The following is a 25,234-nucleotide window of genomic DNA, read 5'->3' on the forward strand; positions in this document are numbered from 1 at the left end:
ACACTTTCGGACATAGCCAGTTATGTCTGTATGTGGTCCGCATAACTAATTTGGCACAATTTTTACAATGGTTTGCCCAGTTCTTGATACTGTCACTGTTGTCACTTGGGCTATCCACTTATTGAACCTGGTAAAAGGAGAAAACCCACCAACATGTGAAACCTGCCAGACACTTACAACTAAGAAACACATTTTAATAGAATGCCCTAAATACACAAAGGAAAGACAACAAGTGTACATGCCTGAAACCATAAAAGAAATTCTTACACAAGACAACACAAGAACAGTATTAAACTACCTCACAGCCATAAAAATAAAAATGAAAATATAAAATGGACTAAAGGACAAAGACAGATATATAATACCCAGTTCCTGCCATTAAATGACACATGTGTTTAACATGGTGTAAAAATCCCAAATAAATAAATAAATAAATAACCCACTTATTGATGACTGCATTCACTGTGTTCCCTTGTATATGTAATGCCTTGGAACTTTTGTACTCTTCTCCTGACTGATACCTTTCAGCAGTGAGATCCATTTGATGCTTTGTTAGCTCCTTGCAGACTACCGCTTTTGCTAATGTACCCAAGCGCCTTTAGACTTTGCTGAGTTTATAAATAAAGAAATAAACTGTAAATAGACAAACCACCGGGAGCATAATACTTTACTGGCTTGTTCTGTTCCGGTGCAACACAGAGATGATCACATGTGTAGAGAAGCACACTTCTCCTTTGACTATGGAATTCCCAAATGGACAAAATGCACTAAAAACTTAAACACATACATCAAACATTGTCAGCATACTACAGCCCAGAAAAGTCTGTTGCATATTGCATATTGCGCTTCATATTTCATAAACTATGCGAATGAAAAATGTTAAATCGCTAAACACAAATCTTCAATTTTGAACTTCACAGCAAATTGCATTTTACACAGGAAACGGCTCATTTCCTAGATCATATGACATGAATTAGGTAGGGCCTTAAAAATAACCTATACCAGTAAATAGCATCACTCAGGAAAAGACAAGGTCACTCAATCATTTTTTTAATTCAGTGTTTTGCAATTATGTGAATCAGATTTGATTTGATACCAGTTTAACCTCTATAATTGTCTGTGTTTTAGGAGGTTATTATCCAGTGAAGATCGGAGACCTGTTTAATGGGAGATATCATGTGGTCAGAAAGCTTGGATGGGGTCACTTCTCCACTGTGTGGCTGTGCTGGGATCTTCAGTTAGTATTATTTACTCATATGTTTGTGTTTGTTGTCTATAGTATGTTCTAGTCTAGCAGATAGTATGTTTATACATGAAAGTTATTTTCTTTGTATCAGGTATTTTATTTGTCCTGCATAGTCAGTGTTCATGGTATATTGTAATACAGCTACACATCTGATCCACATGTCCAACTTACACATGCAAGCTTAAAAATGTCTACACAGGAAGCAGACTAAAGGATTAGAAAAGAGCTTTTTAAATCTATGTGAGCATGAAGGCTGTCTTTACTTTTCAGTAAGAGCTCATCAGCAAATAAAGTAAAACTTGCAGAGGAAATACAACAGAACAACAAAATGTTATGTAAAACACCCTTTCTCTATGGCTTGGATGCATGGTGCCATACACGGCCCTGTGACCCCTGTTCTTTTGTTTTGTCTGTATCATTTGGCCTTCACTCTAATCAGACGCTGTCATACCTGCTACTGTGAACTATAATAAGGCTATAATAATGAACTTTTATAAAGGCAGCTCAGTATGAACCGCTTCTGATCTGATTCATGATGGGCTTTAATATGGTTACACTCTGGTGAACATGAACAGAACAGTCTGACAACACCGACTTACCTTAAGCAAAAAAAATTTAATTTCAAAACCCTGTTTTTAAAATGCCTTTTGGAGAAAAAAAAAAACACTGATTTGATGACATTAAAAATACAAGAGAAAATACTATGATGTGACAAAAGTTTACAATACAAAAAATTATCTTGTAAAATAGGTGCATTGTCCATTTTAGAACAATTTTAATAGAAAATAAAAGTATTTGTGTTGCAAATGCTACAAAAACAGATGTGTATGTGAAGTAAGTTTTACATCACATGACTACAGCTTATTATTGGTTTCTCTTGTCTTCCGAGCCCTTCCACAAGTCATAACTTCTTTCAGTGTTGACATGTGGGTGCCACTTGCTGGACTTAATGTGGTTCAGTAGCTTCTTTTTTGTTCTGGCCATCCTGTAAACTTGCTCAGTGGTCATGATCTTCCTCCATTAGATTTTCTTTAGTTTCCTGATGCACTTCTTCTCAAAAGCCTGAATGCCTCTTTTTTCCACTTTCTTAATGTCCAGGCTTTACATTAGGGATGTAACGATACACTCTACCTACGATGCGATGTGGTTCAAGATACGTTTTTTCCCCGAAATTGTATACAAATTATGACAAAGTTTCCTTTTAGTACTTTATCCTTTTAGTCTTTAAAAAAATAAAATAAAACACTGTATTTGTGCTTATCTTTTATTTATTTAAATTATGAATGCCCATTTATTTCTGAAGTAGGTACAAACTATGCAAAACAATGCTGCACATTTCCCTTTCGTGTAAAAAAGAAACTGAAATGAAATTTGAAAACAAATCCCACATTAAATAAATAAATGAATAATACAAATAAAGAAAGTATCCTCACAATTAAATTTGGCTGGAAAATTTCGAACCTGGCAACCGTGTAGTGACGTCAACCAGGTGAGGTGAATAGCACCAGTGCCCTCTGTTGTTTAAAGTGAATATCGATTCATTATACATGTAAACTGATTTGAATCTGTCTTGTGGTGCATCGTTACATCCCTACTTTACATCTATATGTGGCTACTGGTCAGACCAAGGCTTGCATCAGTCATACAATGATAAACAAAAGTTTTAAAGAAAGAAAAAACTAAAATAATATGTCAGCGTCTTGAATTGTGATTCTTGCAAAAAATGATTGTATTTTTGTTTAAAGGAGGAAGAGATTTGTGGCCCTAAAGGTGGTTAAGAGTGCCCCACATTACACAGAGACTGCACTAGATGAGATTAAACTACTTAAATGTGTAAGTATGAAACCTTTTTAAAATAATTTATACATTTTAGTTGCTGCTTGTACGGCTTACATTTCCTTCCTATTTTTGAGGTTTTAGATTCAGATTGTTTTTAATTTTTTACATTTATTTAAATTAACTTAATAACCCAAAACTACATATACTTAATTAAATAATAGTGTGGATTATGTGTGTTTATATCAGATATTGAAATGTTGACAAGTTTAACAAGTTAACGTGTGTTTTTGCAATTTTTGCATGTTAACAGGTTCGAGACAGTGATCCTAAAGACCCCAAACGTGAAACGATAGTTCAACTCATCGATGATTTTAAGATTTCAGGAGTCCATGGCGTCCGTATCCTTTCAGAATCACAGGGGTTCTTTAGCTGCACAGTTTAAGTTTAAGCCTAATAACCATATATAGCCATATCTAGAAGTAATCTTTATTTAACAAACCTTGACTTTCATGCTAAGATGTGTGTATGGTGCTGGAGGTTCTTGGACATCAGCTGCTTAAATGGATTATTAAATCTAACTATATGGGCCTGCCTCTGGTCTGTGTGAAGAGCATTCTCCGTCAGGTAGGACAGCCAACTGCGAAAGATGCACAGTCTATGTTTTGCTTCATGAGTTTATGTGATCATGATTAGCTAAGCTAAAGAAAGCTAAATTAGGTGTTTAATGCCTAAACAAATCTCAAACCTTTACAAAAAGAAAAGAAAACGGCAGCTGGGGTAACATGCATGGCGGGGACATTTCAGAACAGCTCTCTAATAGGCTGAATTTAAAGTAAAAAAAAAAAAAAAAAAAAAGCTCTTCATCAGTAAGAACAAAAGAAGAGCCATGCTGACGTTTTCACAGGACCATACGGATTGTACCATAAAGGTCTAATTTTCAGCTTGGCCCAACACCTAACAGCTAACAGAGACTTAATGGAGCTTACAGAGAACTGGAGAGTGATGTCTTCCACCTACTGTGAAATTAGGTGGAGCATCAGTGATGATCTGTAGGTGATTCAGCAAGGCAGGAATCAGGCATTTGTCTTTGTAAAGGGCACATGGATCAGCGTTAACTCGGGATTGTGTGCCAGCTGAATCAAGGTGTTATTGGAGGACCACCAGATCAAGACCCTGTCATGGGCTAAATCCCAGCTAAATCTCCAGTCCTAAACCTTATTACAAACCTCTGAAACGTGTTAAAGAGGAAAATGGCCACAAGCCATCAAACAATGAATTTTTGCACCAGGAGTGGCATAAAGTCACCGACAGTAATGTAAAAGACTGGTATAGAGCATGTCAAGAGTAATGAAAGCTGCGATTGAAAGTTGTAGTAGTCTAGCAGTCAGAGTACAGGATTAGTAATTGGAAACTGTTGGGCGCTTGAGTAAGGCTGTTAACCCTCAATTACATAGAATGTATACAGTAGACCCTTGAGTTACGAACGGTTTACAATACGAACATTTTGGGTTACAAACGATCTTTTTCAACTTAACGTACGAAAAAATTTCGAATTACGAACCGAAATTTGCGAAACACGTGAACTACAACCGTCTCTCTCTCTATATATATAGATATACAGTGAGCGGAGAGCGGATGGTGTTTTTTCGGTGTTTCCTTTATATTTTGTAAAATTCTATATTAAAATGACCTCAAAGAATGCAGAGAAAGCGCAGTGGTGAGAAAATAAAACAATCTAATGCTATTTGTTGTTGTATAATTACTCCTGCCAGTAGCTGTCACTGTGTATCAGACAGAGGGGACAGTGAGTAAGAGAGAAAAAGGAAGTTTTTCTTTCGTGCGATTACACCTACAGAATGCAACGCTATTGAAATAAAGAAGGAAATAATAGAGAAATATGAGAGTTATTGTTGTTTCTGGTAGATACATTTTATATAAAAAAAGAAGGAAATGTATTATGGTGTATGGTACAGCACAAGTACTGTACTGAAATGTGATGTGTGTTGTTTTATGTACGGTACTATTGTTGTTTATTATTGTTTATTACAGTATTATCTATTCTATAATTTAAGATTTAAGGGAAAATATACTTGTATTTATAACAAAAAAAAAAACCTTTTAAGACATTAGAAAGGTTAGCTGGGGGGGGGGGGGGGGGTTGGAGGTCTGGCACGAATTAACTCTATTTACATTATTTCCTATGGGAAAAATAGGTTTAACTAACGAACCTTTTGACTTAAGAACAGCCCTTCGGAACCAATTAAATTCATAAGTCAAGGGTCTACTGTACTGTCACAATTGTAAGTTGCTTTGAAAAAAAGCTTCTGCATTAAAAGTATGTGTAAATTATTCCAGCAAATATTAATTTCTGAACTCTTCCAAAGTTAAAACATTATTAACGTGTTCTTTAGTATTTAGTATCCCAAAATGTGAATTGCAATGTCTATTCTACAACAATTGTGCATGTGACGATCAGGGATATATATTAAATGTTGGGCTGATGGTAGTTACTCATAGTTCACTTGTTAAATGCAGCAGATATGATCAGCATAGTTTATCATAACTTTGATATAATTTGAAATCATTGTAGTCAGAAAACTAGGTTGCAGTATCTTCTAAACAGCAAGGGGTGCTCACAGGCAGTCATGGAAAGTACCTATCAACAGTGTCTGAGGAGGTACAAGCCATAAACCAAGACTGATGCCAGAGGTCACCAAGGCTATGGTGTCTGGTACAGACCCAGAGAAAAGCTACAGCGGCTTATATTGCAGATCATTTTATTCCTGGTGATGAGGGAAATGTCACGGCACATGGCATTGAACCCTTCATTAATAGGCATTTAAGCATTTAGTATTATAATGGTATAAAGAAAGTACTAGTGACAGTCATTCTTATTTGGGTTTAAAGATTTATTGGCATATATCAGGAGTTCTGAGCCTGAGACCTGTGGAACATTTGCAGCTTTGTGCAGCCTGCATATTTTCCCTATTGCCCTGTACATTAATACAGCTCACCTTTTTGTTGAAATGTTTTTGTAAGCTACAAAATGGATATGAAATAAATAACCTGTTGTTCTCTTGTTGCTTAGGTTTTGCAGGGTCTGGATTACCTGCACACTAAATGTAAGATCATTCATACAGATATAAAGCCAGAAAACATCCTGCTGGATGTAACAGATGTGTATGTAAGGCGACTGGCAGCCGAGGCTACACTGTGGCAGAAAGCTGGAGCTCCTCCTCCCTCAGGATCTTCTGGTAAAGCACAATGCTTTTCTCTGGAAATGTTACTAACTCATGGTTAGAGTCAGAAACTGCATCAGTTGTGTACCAGTATGAGAAACATATCCCGGCAAATTGAGTATTTTATATAATCATGCTTCTATTAAATCTCCATACCAGTTGTAACAAAACTTTAAATACAATTAGATATTGTTACCTAGATATTGCATATAGTTTCAGTTTTTCCAATCACAAATTGGAGCGTATGCAAAAAGTTTGTGTGTTATATTTTTACAGATGCTATGGGTTATTAAAAGTTAGAAAAACACATCCTTATCAATAGGGACAAGCTTATATATAAGAAAAAAGGACAAAAAGATTTTCAGCGTTTTCAAGAATTAACTTAATTTGTTAAATCTAAACAAATTTAGAAACGGATGTCTGCAACACACTCAAAAAGGCAGGGACAGAGGCTTGTTTACCACTGGTTCACATCACGTTATTTAATTACACTTTTTAATCATTTGGGAATTGTTTAGAAATCATGCAGTTATGAAAGTGAATTTTTGCCCATTCTTGCTGTATCCAAGTCTCCACCTGCACAAAATTTCATGATGCGCTATACATTTTTAATAGAAGATAGATCAGCATACATGTTTACAAAGCCACACTGTTGTAACTTGTACAAAATGAGGCCTTGTGGCATTGTCTTGCAGAAAAAGGCATGGAGTTCCTGGGAAAATATGTTGTCTACACAACAGCAAATGTCTAGGGTTGGTCTTTTTTATCTTTGACATGTAGAACCCAACTTTTGGTTTTCTCCAAAAACATGCTGAAACATGGACTTGTCCAATTTGTTTTTAGCACAGATTTATTATATGGCTTCCTCTTTGCTGTTGCATTTCAGGTTGTTTCAGGGTGCATTTCTTGACTGTGTTAAGTGGCAATGATTTTCTAAAGTACTCCCGAGCCCTGTAACATAACATTTTCTCAGACAGTATTGCCTGAGGGCTTGATGGGCACACACATACTGCAGTTTTTCACTATTTGCTTTTACGCAGATTTTCCCAGACTCCCTCAATCTTTTTATAATATTATGAACTGTAGATGGTGAAAGACCTAAATTCTTTACAATATTGCACTGAGAAACATTGTCTCTGAACTAACTAATAATTTTATCATAAAGTTTGGCACAAAGTGGTGAGCTACTACTACCCATCCTTTCTTGCAAAGACTAAGCCATTGCTGGATGCTTCTTTTATACTCAATCTCGATTACCTTACCTGTTACCAGTTAAACTGCTAATAGTGGAACCTTCCGAAACAGCGTTACTTTTATAACCTTTGTCCTATTTTGCCTCTGTCTTTGATGAGTGTGTTGCAGGTGTCACATTCTTTTTTTTTTTTTTTTTTTTTTTATATTTACAAAATACGTGTTCGGTTTGTCAATGAAAACACATGTGCAATCTGATATGCTATCAGCAATATTGAATTCCCCTTATCTTTGGGTATTATGTTAATGTAGAGATGTACCGATCGGGGTTTTTGACGCCGATTTCGATCTCCGATTTCTTTTCAGAGCGACCGATAGCCGATTCCGATGGGGGGGGTTTCCAACCTGTGGGGTGCGAGTGCCTGACCAGGGGGTGTGGCGGCATTTTACTTCTAAAACTAAAGCAATTCATTTTTCACCAACGGGAGTCATATCTCATTAGTCTAACTGACCACACGCAGGTTAGATGTTATACAGTTCAGTCTGAAAAAACCTTAAAAACAGGACGAACAGTGAAGATAAACCGGTGTCAGAATCATTCACGTGTGTGCCTTTAAGAGAGACGCTCTGTTCACAGTATCGATATAAGTGATTCATGAGTCGATTCATTTTATGCAAAGCGTAAGTTTCTTTTCTCAGTTATCCGTGTTTACTGTTATTAAATAATGTCGTGGTTTTAAATAAACACCAGCTACTACAGAACATTTTGTGTGACTCTCTTACATTAAAAAGCTTAATTAAACTGCTGTTACCACAGATCTGTAACCAGTGAATGAGTCAGACTCATTCCGTCTGTGGAGCTAAAAGTTTTCTGTCAGTCAGAGCAGATGATCCTGAAGTATGTATGATGCACAACGTTAATTATGTTATTTTAGGTCGTGAAGAGCTTTCACGATGGTTTCTGTACGATGGTTGATGTGATGGTTGGTGCTTTGTAGCTCAAAGTCTGGATCAATCCACTGAGCTGTTAAGCTTAACATGGAGGTGATCTTTATATATCACGCGATCGGATCGGTTACATTTGGGAAATATCGCCGATCTCTATGTTAATGTGTATACAATTTAATGAAAATAAACGTATAAAATATTGAGGGGACAAAAATGCATACACACTTCAAAAGATGATTCCCCGACATTGTTCTCATTTAACATGGTGGACGCGAAAAGGATGTGTTGTATTGTACATGACCAGCTGTACTGGTGGTGCTCTTGGAAGAAATGAACTTTTATTCAGGTTTTGTGTAAGTGTGTATACATTATTTGCCTCCCTCTGCGTATACATTGTAACTTATGATTGCAGGATAATAAGTGTCCTCTGGTCACTGTCTCTTTTCACGTTCTTTTTGTTGTAACTTTAATAAGTAAAGGGCTACTATAATTTACTCCTAGGTGTGAGTGGGTGAATGTGTGTGTTGTCTTTTGTTGAACTGGTACTCTGTGTTCCTGCCTTGCTCCGAGTGTCGTTGCGGGTGGCACTGGACCCACCTGCTTTAATTGGAATCAAGCAATTCAATTGAATTATTTATTTCTTATTTCTTGACTTGTACTGATGCTTTAAACAAGCGATCGATGCGCATACTGTATCTTTTTCTCTTTGGTGCTTCTGTTTCCTTGGTAAATATTCCAGTCATTTTAATTTTCTATCTCTTTCTGTGTGCTTTCTAACTTTATCCTATTGTTCTTTTTCTGTTTTCTTCCCCTTTCTTACTCATTGTGGTTTTCTGTCTTCTATTTTTCTGATGGCAGTTAGCACGGCTCCGAGGGACAAACAGGTACGTTAATAGCAGTGACTGCTTTTCTGAGGTGATTCAGTAGGTGTTCTGTTTCTCCCTGGTGCAGTCACACGAGTTTGTTTTGCTTTACTGCTTCTCACTTACTGTAGGCACTAGTGCACTGGAACACTTGCAATTTTACATGGCTATATCCACTCATTTGATGAAATGGACATGGGATGTTTTTAGTTTTGCATCTTGTAAACTCTTAAAGAAAATGTTGACCTTCCAATAAATATGGTATACTTACTTTTATCAGGTTTATACACGTTCACATTTTGATTCAGGTTATATTTATAAAGATAAATGTAAATTAGAGATGTTCACTAATTGATATGTTTAAAGCATTTATTTGGTTCTAGGTATGCTTTCCCTTTACTAATCTGTAGTGTCAATTTGCAGGCTGTTTAAAGTGTCACATTGCATGTTTAAACCCGTTTCACATCTTCTAACCTGCTTTAATACAGTTACAACCCTCAACACATCTTAACAAATAAACTGCTTTAGAAATACCCTATTCCAACAAGACTAAGTTTAGAGCATGACGTTACCACAGGACCAAATTGTAGAGTTGGGGGAAATAAGACAACCAGTGCATGGTGGGAATAAATAAAATAATGGCAAAAAATAGCAAGTGTGTGAGTGCAGGAAGGTACGCTGATCAACTAGAATTTCCTACATGCTGTGTTATCACAGTTGTGGAGATACAAAGCCTACACGATCCATATCTATAAAAACATTTAGTGACCAAATGTGAATAGTACTTGGCCTTTGATTTTTGGACATTTAAGTAATAAGGATTCTGATTCTGATAATTTGCCCTTTTTGCTGACAAGTTGCCTAAAAGTGCAATAAATAAATTCCAATATTTATTAAAAATCATAGATTGGTGTGCAGCCTCTATCTTAAAAAAAAAACAACCCTTTTAAAAAATAACAATTGTAAGCCTCTCAGGTGGCGCAGCGGTAAAATAGGCTAGCACACCAGAGCTGGGATTTCTAATACATTGTATCAAATCTCGTCTCTGCCATCCGGCTGGGTGGCTGAAAGAACAACGACTGGCTGTTGTTCACAGGGTGGGACAAGCCGGATCAGGGTCCCTCATAACTGGTGCAATTACGACCTCTGCTGGCCGACTCATGCCGCCTGCGCAGAGTTGGGGAATAATGCTGATCAGGGTGTGGCTCTTCGTGCACAAGGCTGACCCGCATATGAACTCACAGGTGAAAAGAGGCAGTCGGTACTGCACACGTGTCGGAGGGGGCGTGTGTTAGTTGCGAAGCTCCTCAGTCAGCAGTGGAAGGTTGTATTGGTAGAGGTGAAACATAACGCAATCAGGGTAATTGGATACGACTAGATTAGGGAAGAAAATTGGGGGGGGGGATAAAAAAAAAAAATTTGTGCTTGGAGAGATATAGAATGTAACTTCAAAGAATCTACTGTACATGAACCCTGTAAACTGAGTAATATCACAAATTGCTATTTCAGGTCAGTTTGAACAAGCATCAGATTGATGTAAAATGATTTAAGTGGTTTTTTGGTAGCGACTCAAAGTGTCTACATTACTGTAAAGTCACTTCTAAAGTGTCCATCATGTTAATTGTTTGGTTTGGTGTTTGATGGCATGGGTTTAGTGTGTTGTCAGTATAAAAAAATAATTGTTTATTGGCTTTAATGTTATGTTTGTAAGTCTAATCTAACTTTATTACACCATATTGCTCTGTGTTTCTCAAACCATTGCCACAGTTGCTATATTTCTGGGTTAACTTTTTAATACATAATGCATAACGAGGTGTCTTTTGTAAGAGTATTAAAGTAAAAGTATTTTTAATATTCTTTCTGTTTTAGGTTCTTTGACTAGGCTTTTTTTTTTTTATCTCACCTGCTTAGATGGTGGTTAGTTTATGTAGAATCAGGGTCAAACAGCAGCATTTTGAAATATTTAAAGCAGTTAGTACCGGTTAACTTTCCATTTAGTAGAACTTTATCTGAAGATATTGTGCAGTGACCCATTTCTATTTAAATCACTTTTTTAAGCTCAACAGTGGAAATGAGTCTAGCTGTCCTGGTGACCCCTGAAGGGCATTCCCAGGATGCCAAGCTAAATCAGGCTATGCAGCATAGGTTTGTGTCTGTCGGAGAGTCAGTTTTGCAGTGCGCGTCAGCATGACCACAGTGTCGCATTTGGATCAGGGTGCTTCCATTCCAAACCTGTCCTTTAGCAGGAAATGGCATATTGGTGTCGGGTGTGCTCCACTGTAATGTTTTGGTCTTGCTGTGTCAGTGTAACCCAAGAGCTCCCTCAAAATCACTTGAGAATTTAGCCAGTTGTTAGCAGAGCTGTGTGTTTGAATTAATTTGTGTTGACAAGATAACAGCTGATCGAGAAGTGAAGTAATGGTATTCCTGTTTAATAAACCTTGTTAAACATGAGTAGTAGATAAATAACCAAGTCACTGCTGAGTTTAGTCTTTTGTGTTTGGTCAATCTAAGCTTATGAGCAAATTGACTTAAAAATTACAAAACTCATCAACCTTTATGTAAATAAAAAAGCACAAAAGGACTTTTAATATTTTGGCTGACCAACTTGATTATATTTTGTAGATATTAACAAATTTTGAATTTGATGCTGGCAAAACACAAAACAAGTTGGAACATGGTCAAATTAAAAAGTGCATAGAAATTTTAAGTCATAGAATAGAACAGGGTGCCTTTATTTGTCATATATACAGGGTCAGTCACAGGGTCAGCCATTGTATGATTCCCCTGGAGCAGACAGGGTTAAGGGCCTTGCTCAAGGGTCCAACAGTAGCTGAATGGCAGAGCTAGGATTCGAACTCTCCACCTTTTGGTTGATGGCCCAAAGCTCACTGCTTTGAAACATTGCACATAAAGCAGGTTAACTGGTAACAGGTGAGGGAATTACAATTGTTTATAAAAGTAAAATCCACCAAATGCTCTGTAAGATTAAAAAAGAATATTTGTCAATTGGAGACCATTTACAGTACATAATCTCAATCTGTATAGGGCTAATGCAGAAAGATTGCATTAGAAGCAGTCATGCTACTATAATAAATATAACCACATGGGCTGGGAAGTACTTTGAAAAACCGTTGTCCCTGGACATAGTCCACCATCAAATCAAAACAGTGGAACCTGAATTTCAATTGAGCAGAGAGAAAGCCATCCATCAATGCTATGTAGAAATGCTGCCTTTTTCTTTGAGCCCAAGCTCCTTTCTAATGGACTGAAAGACACAGTGGAAACGTGTGCTGTGGTTAAAAGTGTTTTTAGAAAAAAAGATGAAAACGATGGCCCACACTTAACATCAAAGGTGCAAAAACAACCCACAGCATGGGTGACATGCATATGTGTGAAAATACAGTGTAATTGACACTTATCTCCAGGATCACCTTAAACACAACAACCTTTTTGAAAAATTTCAGTCTGGTTTCCGCTCTGCTCATAGCACAGAAACGGCCTTGGTTAAAGTTACCAATGACCTTCTGATGATGGCTGACGCTGGCTCACCTTCTCTGCTTGTCCTCCTGGATTTATCGGCAGCATTTGACACCATTGACCATGGTATGCTCTTACGCCGGTTATACCACACCATTGGACTCACTGATGCTGCCCTGGCTTGGTTTCAGTCCTATCTTACCGACAGAACAGAGTACATCTCTATTGGAAATGCAAGGTCCCAGTCATATGCTGTGACATGCGGAGTCCCCCAGGGGTCAGTCCTGGGCCCCGTCCTTTTCACCCTATACATGCTTCCCCTTGGCCAAATTATAAAACGCTATGGAGTTTCATTTCACTGCTACGCTGATGATATACAACTTTACATGAAAATTGACACAAATTCCCTCCATTCTGCTGCTCCCTCATCATCATCTTCATCAGCATCTCTTTCAATACTCTCTGCCTGCCTGGAGGAGATAAGTTTGTGGATGAAACACAACTTTCTTCAGCTAAATAGTGCAAAAACTGAAGTGATGTTGGTTGGCACCTCACTCCAGACCCAGTCATCCCCTATAACCAGTATTACACTGGCTGGTCATACTATTTCTCCCTCTTCAACGGTTATCAATCTTGGCATAAAATTCGACCCTCAACTCACTTTTGAAGCCAATATTAAACATCTATGCAAGACCTCCTTTTATCATCTCAGAAACATTGCCAAACTTCGTCCTACCATCACCGTCTCAGATGCTGAAAAGCTGGTTCACGCATTTGTTTCCTCCAGGCTGGATTACTGCAATGCACTTCTCATCGGGATTTCTACCAAGAGTCTCCAGAGATTACAGTATATCCAGAATAGTGCTGCACGGATCCTGCTGAGAGTACGGAAACACGAGCACATCACACCTATCCTTCTTTCACTCCACTGGCTCCCTGTCTCTGCAAGGATAGAATATAAAATTTCTCTCCTTACATATCAGTGCATCTATGGAAATGCACCGCCCTACATGAAAGAACTTCTTACCCCTAAAATTTCATTGCGATCCCTCCGTTCTGCAAAATCAAATCTTCTCCACATTCCCAGAACTAAACTAAGTACCATGGGTGATCGGGCTTTCTGTTCTGCTGCTCCTCGTCTATGGAATGCCCTTCCTGACCATCTGAGGGCACCACAGACGATTGAGAGTTTTAAAAAGGGTCTAAAAACTTTTCTTTTTAACAGATGTTATGACTGTTAAATTAACGCTGATTTTATGATGTATGTCTCATAATGCTATGTTTATATTTGTTTTATATTTCATGTTTTATATTACTGTTTTTCTGTAGCACTTTGAGATTTGTTTTCAAATGTAAAGTGCGTTATAAATAAAATGTATTATTATTATTATTATTATTATTAATTAAAGCAAATGCACATATTGGGATTTGAGAGACTATGGTGCCATAAAGGTGACGTTTTTTCCAGGAAAGTCCATCATTGTTTCAGCAAGGTAATGCCAGGTCAATTCTGTTTGACTAGTGTAATGTAAAGCTGCAATATTTTGTAATCTCAAATCCCAAATGATTAAAAAAAAATAATGAATAGGAAAGGAGATGTAACAGTGGGGAATATGCCTCTGTCCCAGCTAGAGTCGCAGACATCAAATTCATTCATATTAGTTGATCAGTGAAAATACTGGACATCTCACAGTGAGTAGCGTATGCAAAAAAAGCATCTTAAATTTGGGGCTTTACAGTGGTGAAGCAGTAAAGTACTCGCCTTTTGCGGGGAGAGTATGTGTGCACAAACCTGACAGTGGTGTAGTAGTGTGTGGGCAAGAGAACATAGTTTTATAGCCATTTTATATGTGTGGAAGGGATGGCATTTCTATATCCCCTATAGATCAAAATAAAACCAATTTGAGGTCCATGTCAGCTGCCAAAAAAATAGATATTCCCTGTACCCTACGGCAGTTTAGCTTCTCTACTATGCCACATAATTAGCATTATGGAAAAGGTGGTGATTGGTAGCTGTCTTTCTGGTTGTTCAGATAAGTAGGCTCAGCTAGTGGACTGGAATAAATGACGAATTATTATGAAGATAAGAAACATTAAAAACATTTAAAAATGTATATATTAAGAAAAGAAGTTTCCATTAATAATCAAATAATAAGTGGATGATTCTCACTCTTTTTAATAACCAGTTAGGATGTATGTAGTGTATTTAAGGCTTAAGGTAACACATGACAGTTTAAGTTCTGTAGAGCTTTTAAAATTGTTGCTGTTAGATCTGACTAAACACTGTCTGATATGTCTTATTATTAAAACCTCTTCCTGACCTGCACCGTCTTCTCCGCATTCTGTTTTTCTGTGTGCATGTTCAGTTGGGCAAGTTGTCAAAGAACAAAAAGAAGAAGATGAAGCGCAAGGCAAAGCGGCAGCAGCGGCTACTGGATGAGAGGCTCCAGGATCTGCAGAGGCTGGAGGAGCTAGACGGAGTAGCCCCATCAGACAGTTGTGGAAACACACGGCCACTCTGGAAGCTCAGTGAAGAGGACGAGGAAGCACAAGGTAAGGAATACTGCAATATATAAATATTCTACAGTGCTTTTTAAAAGCAGCTACATTATTTCTTCCTGATTTCTTTCTCTATGTACATATTTGTCAGACTGAATAGTTTCAGATCATCTAACAAAATGTAACATAAAAAAAAATTAAAAAACAGAAAACACAGGTTTTAAATGATTGAAATAAATAGCTATATCACGTATGTGGAGAAAAGTCCTCCCCCACAAATAACTAGTTGAGCCAATTTTGAACGCAACCGCTACAAAATGCTTTTGATAACAGGAAATATAACCTTGGCTGAGTCAGCCGTAATGAATGGCTTCTGAGAATGACCAGTCATTTTAGCTCCTACCACAGGGTGGCTCAAAAATAGCATTTTAAGCATTTTCTTGAAGCGCAATATGTATGGTTTTGTCAGTTATGACTCCATAGTCTCCCAGGCCCTTGGGCAGCACAGCATCCCCACATAGACTATGTTACATTTATTTACACCAGGGGTCTATTCGAAAACCTAGTGAGCTGCCTTTTTGCCTACTGCCTACCTAAGCAGCTGCCTAAGTAGAGAGGATTCTAATAAGTAATTGCCTTATAAAGCATATAATTTGGACACACTACTTAAACAACAATTTTAGTGATTACGTCACCACAGTTTCGCTTACTGAGCCAACACAGTTAGCTGAATACTGAAATTGTCTTCACCATCTATGTAGATAGCTCACTAGGTTTTCGGACAGACCCCAGATGTGCCTGGACCCATGTCTTTTAAAAAGCTTCACTTTTAACTTATCAGTTCAGGAATCAGCAGGAATTTTTGCCTGGCTACTCTCAAATTGATTTTGCCTTCTGCCAGTGCTTTTCAAATAGTGAAATCATCACAGCTGAGCTGATCTGAAGCAATTAAGGTCTGCAGATCCTTAGATGTTCGTTTGGGTTTATCTTGTGGATGAGTCATTTATGCACATTTAAAGATCTGAATTTAGCACTTTTCCAAGTCTTACTGTAGTGTGTGGAAATGACTTCAGAGCATCAGGAATGACTTTGTAATGCTTTTTAGATTTAAATATTTTAGTAGTTCATCCTCATCTATTACAGAATCTTATCATGACCTAGTATGCTGCTTATTATGAGCTTATGTGGTTTAATGGTAAGAACCACGCTGCTGTTAACAGTAGTGCTTGAGTGCTTGGGGCTCGAATCACGTGCTGGTCTCACAAATACAGAGTTCACTGACATTAAAGCCAGTGCCAAGCTCTGATAAATAATAGGGTTGCATCAGATAGGGTATCTGGCGTAAAAGCTGTGCCAGAGCTGCTGAAAGAAATAATTGAGTGTGCTGCTTATTAAGATTAGAAAGTTATGTTTAATTAATGTTTACTGCCTGGCAATAATCAAGCCTGGGAGTGTCTAATTAAACTCAATTTTTGTTACATTTGATTAATTGGATGATTTTTTCGCCAATTCATGAAATTATTTTTGGAAAAACTTATTGTTTATTGTGTTAAACCCCCCCCCCCCCCCCCCTCCTCTGCTAAATTTATTTTAATTAAGCACACCTGGTCTTTTCCTCAAACCCAAGTCTTGTCTTAAAACAACCAGAAAGAGGATATAAAATAATGGTAATTTAATTGTAGCAGTTTTGTTTAAAGCAGAATAAACTTTACAGCTTTCTAGGAAAGTGTTGCCCACAAAACTAAAGTGAAATGTTTTTGTTCTTACATGATGATGTTTTGAATGTGCTTTCACTGCTTTTCTCTCTTTCATTTACTGTTATAGTGAACAGTAATGGGTACCATGCTTCCGGCACTAAGGGAAGTCCAGAGTCCGGCTCGTCCTGGTGCGAGGACAGCTTTAATAGTTACGGGCCTTTGCGTTTCTCCAGTCCTGGGTCTGCCCTTTCCGGCACGTCTGGATCCATTTTATCTACTACCTCTGAGTCTGCACTCTCCACACTGTCTGGATACTCCACAGAGAGAGACAGCCGGAAATCTGCCCTCTCCCCCAACTGTCAGTATTTCAATCACATTTTTTTCTGCTCTGTTTGGCTGTCTTATTTCTTATAAACTTATAAGCTGTTTATGCATTATCTGTTCTGTGTCTGTTTTAAGTTCTATTATAAGGGACCATTTTTATTATTTTAGTTTTAAAATTCAGGCTCATCCAGCTCATTCAGGCTCGTCCAAACTATTTTTAAAGTATTACCACAATGGTTAATAATAGACTGGTTTACCCTCCTTTCTGAATAATCTGAGGACTCTTTAGGTCATAGTTTTCCACGGGGGTGTCATTGATTATTTAACTCTTTGCTTGCTATTATTTATTCTTATAGCGGTGCTCAGGTGGCGTAGCGGTCTAACGCACTAGCACGCGCGTGACTGCGTAGTGTTTATATTCATAAGTGTAAATCGCAGCAGAGCCTCTGACCTGACCAGGCATCCACACAAACACAGTTAGCTGCGTTTGAAGGAGGGAAGGTTGGACAGGATCTCTGCCATAAAAGCGGCCCTGGATCTGGATCTCCTTGATTGCATCAGGAGGGGATTCACAATCGGAAATTGGAAATGACTAGATAGGGGGGTAAAAAGGGGAAATCTAGGAAAAAAAAGCTATTTATACTAATTATTATGCATAGATGTAAAATGGTCAATAACTAAGCCATCAACAAACATAGTAAATGCACTGATTCTACCACAAAAGTAACAACAAACTGATAGCCAATGTTGGCAATTACAGCTCTGAGGTGTCAAAAGTAAGATTTAAAATCCTTATATGTTTAGGGTTGGGAGATTGTCTAGGCCATGCAAGTACATTTACCTTCTTTAACAAAACATGTCTTATTTGTATTATTTGTCTAAATTGTATTATTTTTAATTTGAAAAAAAAAATAAAAGTTTATGGTTGCTGTCTTACTGAACTGTCTTCATTTATGGTCAAATAAATCTTTGCTTTAATCTTTGCTTTTTTGTGATTGTAGCATTTAGTGCAGCAGATTTCCTTGTGAATCCTCTTGAACCACAGAATGCAGATAAAATCCACATCAAGATTGCAGATTTAGGCAACGCCTGCTGGGTGGTAGGTGCTAACAGTCAATGTCATTTATACACATGATCACAGATAGTTGGCATCATTAAGGGCTTTTATTTTCAAACCCACAGCCCTCCCATTGATAGCCCAGAGCCCTAACCACTGAACTACCACTGCCCTAATGAGCATTCACACTGCATCATGTGATAAAAAAACTTACCAAGAAATGTATCCATTATTTCATTAATATTAAAGTATTTTTTAATTTGGTAATTTCTAATAATATTTCTAAGATTAAATTACCATAGTGCCAATATTGCTTTTTTGCATTATTAATTAACTGCTTTTCTTTACATTAGTTTAACTGTACTTGCGTGATGTGAATAGTCACACTTTCCTATGGCGTAATGCTCCACCACCTTAGACACAACTCTGCTACTTTTCTCTTTCCTGCAGTACAAGCACTTTACAGAGGACATACAGACACGCCAGTACCGAGCAGTGGAGGTGCTGATTGGGGCAGAGTACGGCACTCCCGCAGACATCTGGAGTACAGCATGTATGGTATGATGAATTTTATTTGTAACACACCTGAGCATTTGTTTTAATGTAGTTCAGTAAGGTGTGTAGCAAGAAAATCAGAAATCCAGTATCTCAAATGGTTAGAAAATTTTGAGTTACTGTTCACTGGCTAATGATAAAAAGACCTGGAGAGGCACAAATCCAAGGTGTCTAAAGTCTAGTGTTTTTACAATCGGTGATGGTTTGGGGTGCTATGTAATTTGCTAGTGTTGGTCCACTGTATTCTATCAAGTCCAAAGTCAATGACACCATCTACCAGGAGATTTTAGCCTCTATCTGCTGACAAGGTTTATGGAGATTCTGTGTTCTTTTTCCAGCAGGATTTAGCACCTGTGCGCAGTGCCAAAACTACTACCGAATGCTTCGCTGACCATTATAGTACTGTGCTTAACTGGCCAGCCAACTGTGTGGAACTGAATCCCATGGAGAATGTATAGGGTATTGTTAAGCGAAAGATGAGAAACACATGACCCAGCAGTATAGACAAGCTGAAGGCCACTATCAAAGCAACCTGAGCTTCAATAACATCTTAGTAGTGCCACAAGCTTAGTGTCTCTATGCCATGCTGCAGTGATGCAGTAGTTTGTGGTCAAGCAGCCACAACCAATTATTGAGTGTACAAATGTAGCACTGTCGCCTCACAGCAAGAAAGTCCTGGGTTAGATTCCTGGGTGGAGTTTGCATGTTTCCATGTTTTCCTCCGGGAGCTCCGGTTTCCTCCCACAGTCCAAAGACATGCAAGTAAAGTAAATTGGAGATACAAAGTTGTCCATGCCAGTGTTTGACATTAAAGACCTGAACTGATGAATCTTGTAGTTGTAACCAGTAACTACTGTTCCTGTCATGAATGTAACCAAAGTACAAAATATGACGTTAAAATCCTAATAAATAAATAATAGATTGTTACAGTTAAAAATTGCAGATAATGTCCAGATTTGAGCTGTTGAGGGTGATCGCTGCTTTAGAAACAGGTCTTCTGTCAAAACACCCGCATTGAAAAGGTTAAAGTTGAATAAAGAACGAATCAATGTCAAAATGTCATATCTTTTTCTGGAGATATGTTGGAATATGTTTAAGCAGTTCACCCATCTTTTTCCTCACACTACTTTTTAGTTTATAAATGATTGAGTTGATGGTGTAGAAGTCTGGTTTATTGAAAAGTACAGAGGAGTCAGTGACATGATGATGAATGGTGATGGAATGGCTGTTTTTTGCAGGCGTTCGAGCTCGCTACAGGAGACTATCTGTTTGAGCCCCATTCAGGCGAAGACTACACTCGAGATGAAGGTCAGTGCTCCCTTTTTCATCACACTGTCTCTAATGGACATGTGTTTTGATATTCACTAAGTGCTCATGTGTCAATTGTTTTCTTTTCATAGATCACTTAGCTCATGTCATTGAGCTTTTGGGCTCCATTCCTTCTCATTTCGCTCTCTCAGGAAGATACTCACGAGAGTACTTCAACCACAGAGGTAAGATAACACACCAGTAACTCCTAGTTTTAGGTGCACTATCTGTCTGCAGCAGTACCTGCTGTATAACACAGTTCTTAGGTTTGCGGGTTTAATTTTCACAGTTTGTTTTAGGGCTGTAAATTATTTATTAATAATTAATGAATTATCAATATATAGACTATAAAAAATTATGCATTTAAATTAAGCAATAACACATTAGAGGTCTGCTGCTGTGTGATTAGGTTGTAGGCACAAGGCTGATTGCCTGTTCTTCAGTATAACAGCACAACCTCTAATGTTATAATTGTTAATAATTAGTTTTTAATTAGCTAACAGTAATAAGTGACCGCAGATTATGAAGTTATAGCATAAGGAAAAAGTTGTTGCAATGCAATCTAAGCGGCAACTATTAATAATGTATTTTAATGTTAATCTGTTGTTAATGCACACCGATCAGCCATAACATTAAAACCACCTCCTTGTTTCTTCGCTCACTGTCTATTTTATCAGCTTCACTTCCCATATAGAAGCACTTTGTAGTTCTACAATTACTGACTGTAGTCCATCTGTTTCTCTGCATGCTTTGTTAACCCTCTTTCTTTCTGTTCTTCAATGGTCAGGACCCCCACAGAGCAGGTATTATTTAGGTGGTGGATGATTCTCAGCACTGCAGTGACAATGACATGGTGGTGGTGTGTTAGTGTGTGTTGTGCTGGTATGAGTGAATCAGACACAGTGGTGCTGCTGGAGTTTTTAAATACTGTGTCCACTCACTGTCCACTCTATTAGACACTCTTATCTAGTTGGTCCACCTTGTAGATTTAAAGTCAGAGATGATCGCTCATCTATTGCTGCTGTTTGAGTTGGTCATCTTCTAGACCTTCATCGGTGGTCACAGTACGCTGCCCATGGGGCGCTGTTGGCCGATATATTTTTGGTTGGTGGACTATTCTCAGTCCAGCAGTGACAGTGAGGTGTTTAAAAACTCCATCAGCACTGCTTTGTCTGATCCACTCATACCAGCACAACACGCACTAACACACCACCACCATGTCAGTGTCACTGCAGTGCTGAGAATGATCCACCACCTAAATAATGCCTACTTTGTAGTGGTCTTGTGGGGGTCCTGACCATTGAAGAACAGCATGAAAGCAGGCTAAAAAAGTATGTAGAGAAACATATGGACTACAGTCAGTAATTGTAGAACTACAAAGTGCTTCTATATGGTAAGTGGAGCTGATAAAATGGACAGTGAATGTAGAAACAAGGAGGTGGTTTTAATGTTATGGCTGATTGGTGTATTAACATCTATTACATTTATACAGTATAACAGCACTGGGACTTTTGCTATACATATCACTCAGCTGTACATCAGCACTCCTCAAATGCCTCTAGTCAAATCAGATTACTTGGTCTGAACGAACTGTTGTATAATGTATATAATTTGTGTAGTAATTGAATTTAACCTACAGATGCATGGCATGCACGCGCACTTGGCTGTCGCAGCTCTAAATAACGCCACTGACTTTGCAGCATATGATGTCCTCATAGTGCAGATTGAATTTACCCACTCACTGGAATGGCCATTCAATATTGACAATTATCACATTTAGCAGGTTATCCAATGCAACTTAGATTTGTGATTTGTGGCAGCTTGGCATGATGGGACTTCAGTCATCAAACTATAAAGCTTAACTAGTAGGCTTAACTATTATTTGCTAATTACATTTGTGACATTTGGCAGACACTTTTATCCAAATCAAATTAGAGTACTGTGACAGTATGCAATTTAAATGGTTGAGGGTTAAGGACCTTGCTCAAGGGCCCAACAGTGGCAAACGTACATAAGTGGGAATTGCACCAGTGACCTTCTAATTACTAGTACAGTACCCTAACCACTCGGCTACACTCAGATTGTGCACATATCCAGACTCAAGGGGACTCAAATACCAAGTGGCTACCTGGCAAAAAAGTTTGTAGCTAAATATTAAGCTGTATAAATTACCACATTTGGTTGAGTTAATGACGCACAGCAGCAGGGTCTTGAAGACCTGGGTTTGATCCTATCCTCCATCACACATCTGTTTTGGTCAATTTGCTAATTTAAAATGCTAATTTAAAATGCCTTTAGGTGTTCAAGTGCAAGCGTGTTGGCCTGTAATGGATTAACAGCCTCAATATGGTGTATTTCTATCCCGCACCCAGGCTTTCTGGGTGGCACTGGACACACTATGCTGAAGCTGTTAATGTGGGACTTGGGTTATTTCCAATTAATCAGAGAATCAATCAATTTATTTCCAAAGTAGAAATCATTTGTGACATTCCTCCATTTACATCACCTCCTAATTTAGATTTAAGCAAGTTGGAACAAAACAATTAGAATACGAGACGTTTAACATGGTAATGGTACTGAGATCACAGCTGCTCAGGTTATTATTAGTTTCAGAACAAGTGTGGTGGAGATCCCCGGTTAGAGAAGCTCTAATTATAATTACTGTTACTAAAGCAGCGGGTGATGTGGACCTGAAGTTCAGGTTTCTAAATTGTTTTCTGCTTATAAGGCTTAATGTGACTGTAAGTAAATGTATTTAGATCACACATAAACATCTGAACTGTGATTAAACCTAGATTTTTCTCTGTACATTATATGTGTATATGTGACTGTACCATTTCAATATACAGAACATAAAGCTCTGTAGGAACAATTTTATTTTTGTCCATATGTGTGATTGACAAGTCACTATTGTGATTGATATTTACATTCATCCACATGCTATCAAAACCATTGATAATTGAACGTTTGTACAGATAAAATGTGCTTACCAGCCATAAGTGTCTGTTAAATTGTTTCTTCAACATAATCTGAAATTTGTCTATTCTCTTAAACCTTTGTTTAACTGACAAAAGTATAAATAAAAAAATTCCAATGTTTTGCTGACCAATGTAATTGTATTTTGTAAATATAAACAAATTTAGAATTCGTGTGCAACACACTCCAAAAAAAAAAAAAAACCCGTTGGAACAGAGGCATGTTTACCCATGTTACATCCCTGTTCCTATTAATGACCCTTTTTGGTCCATTTGGGAACTGGGGGTACCAATTGGTGCAGTTATGCAAGTGCAATTTGCTACAGGACTTCAGCTGCTAAACAGTCTGTGGTCGCTGTTGTCCAATTTCTTCTTCATGATGTGCCTTACATTTTTAATAGAAGACAAATCAGGACTACAGACAGGCCAGTCAAGCACACACACTCAGTGTTGTAACACGTGCCAGTTAGGCCTGGCTTTGGTACTTAACATGAAAAGACGTCGCCGTAGCAGCATGTTTTTCTAAATTTCCAGTTGTACCTCCACACATATGCATACCATGATGGATGTTGGCTGTTGCAACTTTACCAAGAACCCAATGTATTTTACCAGAAAACAAGCTGAAATGTGGACTTATCTGACCATGGCACACGTTTTCACTGTCTGTGTCCAATTGAGATGAGCTCGGACCAGAGAAAGTGCTGTTTCTACATAGAATTGATGTCTAGGTTTTAGGTTTTGTAGAATTTCATTTTATACCCAGCTATGATTCTTTCACCTTGTACTAATTCACTTGCTTATTGTGAAATGTAGCTTAAAATATATAAATAACTATAAATGACTATTAATATATAAACAAAAACTATTTTTATTACATTGTACAAAACTACCCTGGAAATGGGGTTTGTGAATAATAACCTGTGTATATTTCTGTGATACAATAAATATTACTGTATGAGATTAAATAATTGTGGTTTCCAGATATTTAACCCTAATAATTTACCCATCGTCACCACCACCACATTTACTGTTTGTTCTGCTCTTAAATCTGATCATATATGAGTAATATGCTACTTGTCTTTTTACTCAAGTCTTTATTTTGATGAGTACTTGTGTTTAATTCATTATTACTTTTACAGCAAGGGTTCTTTTTGGCCAACACTAAATGAAATCACATGCAGTAATTGAAAATCAGGCTAAGCCTAAGCTTTGTAAGACCTCTGTTGATTTGTCGGTGTTTGTGTGTGCAGGTGAGTTGCGGCACATCAGTAACCTGAAGCCGTGGGGTCTGTTCGAGGTGCTGCTGGAGAAATACGAGTGGCCGTTGGAGCAGGCAGCTCAGTTCAGTGACTTCCTCCTCACCATGTTAGCGTATGTTCCAGAGAAAAGAGCTACTGCAGCAGAATGCCTGCAGCACCCCTGGCTAAACTCCTAGCAAAAAAAATGCACTTCTCACTGTCTGTGCAGTTTGTGTTGGAGGTCAGATAGGTAAGCGGTTCACAGGTACACACCCAGTTTAGTGTAGTGACGGAACCAGACAGAAGGAACAGCAGCAACGTGAGCACACCACATTCGTAGATAGAACCTCATCTGTTGTTTTTATATGAATATTTAAAGAAGCTTTGATCGCTTCATGGTGCAGAGGAAATGTGATGTCTGTAACCCATCACCAGTTTTCATCATACGGTCATTTCAATGTGTAGGATGGTCAAATGTTTATATGTTACAATAGTGCCTTGACACCCTAAGATAAAAATGGAAATGTTTTAAAAAAGAAAAAAGCAGACTTCTCCTTTTTATATTTGTTGGCAGTGTGAGGAATGCTTGTTTGTGGAACTACAGCACTATACATAAAGATAGAATAAAGAGATTCATTATTAAAGATGTGTTTTACTGACAAATAAACTACTGAAAATCAGATGCCACACAAGCAGACATCTTGTAATGACTTTCCTGTGCATGTATGTTTGGTTCGGTAAGCAAAGCAGCACTATCATTTTAACACAATGATGGAGTGAAATTTTACAGGGTTGCGTTTACACCGGGAAACACTGGCCGCACAGCAGTTATACC

General features: G+C 37.8%; 1 protein-coding gene across 1 annotated transcript in view; it reads left to right on the top strand.

Annotated features, from left to right (window-relative positions):
- The window catches only part of srpk3 (SRSF protein kinase 3), a 30,592-nt gene extending 5,399 nt beyond the window's left edge, over positions 1 to 25,193 (top strand). Inside the window, exons 4-16 of the mRNA XM_062999218.1 lie at positions 1,129 to 1,237; positions 2,992 to 3,079; positions 3,336 to 3,423; positions 3,543 to 3,649; positions 6,114 to 6,279; positions 9,262 to 9,287; positions 15,113 to 15,299; positions 17,070 to 17,300; positions 18,268 to 18,365; positions 18,774 to 18,881; positions 20,117 to 20,186; positions 20,279 to 20,371; positions 24,412 to 25,193. Of these exons, the coding sequence (XP_062855288.1) occupies positions 1,129 to 1,237; positions 2,992 to 3,079; positions 3,336 to 3,423; positions 3,543 to 3,649; positions 6,114 to 6,279; positions 9,262 to 9,287; positions 15,113 to 15,299; positions 17,070 to 17,300; positions 18,268 to 18,365; positions 18,774 to 18,881; positions 20,117 to 20,186; positions 20,279 to 20,371; positions 24,412 to 24,596 (1,556 nt within the window). The 3' untranslated portion in view covers positions 24,597 to 25,193. The remainder of the gene's footprint in view (positions 1 to 1,128; positions 1,238 to 2,991; positions 3,080 to 3,335; positions 3,424 to 3,542; positions 3,650 to 6,113; positions 6,280 to 9,261; positions 9,288 to 15,112; positions 15,300 to 17,069; positions 17,301 to 18,267; positions 18,366 to 18,773; positions 18,882 to 20,116; positions 20,187 to 20,278; positions 20,372 to 24,411) is intronic.
- Positions 25,194 to 25,234: the final 41 nt, after the last annotated feature.

Source organism: Trichomycterus rosablanca, chromosome 7 (assembly GCF_030014385.1).
Source record: "Trichomycterus rosablanca isolate fTriRos1 chromosome 7, fTriRos1.hap1, whole genome shotgun sequence".
Taxonomy (NCBI): domain Eukaryota; kingdom Metazoa; phylum Chordata; class Actinopteri; order Siluriformes; family Trichomycteridae; genus Trichomycterus; species Trichomycterus rosablanca.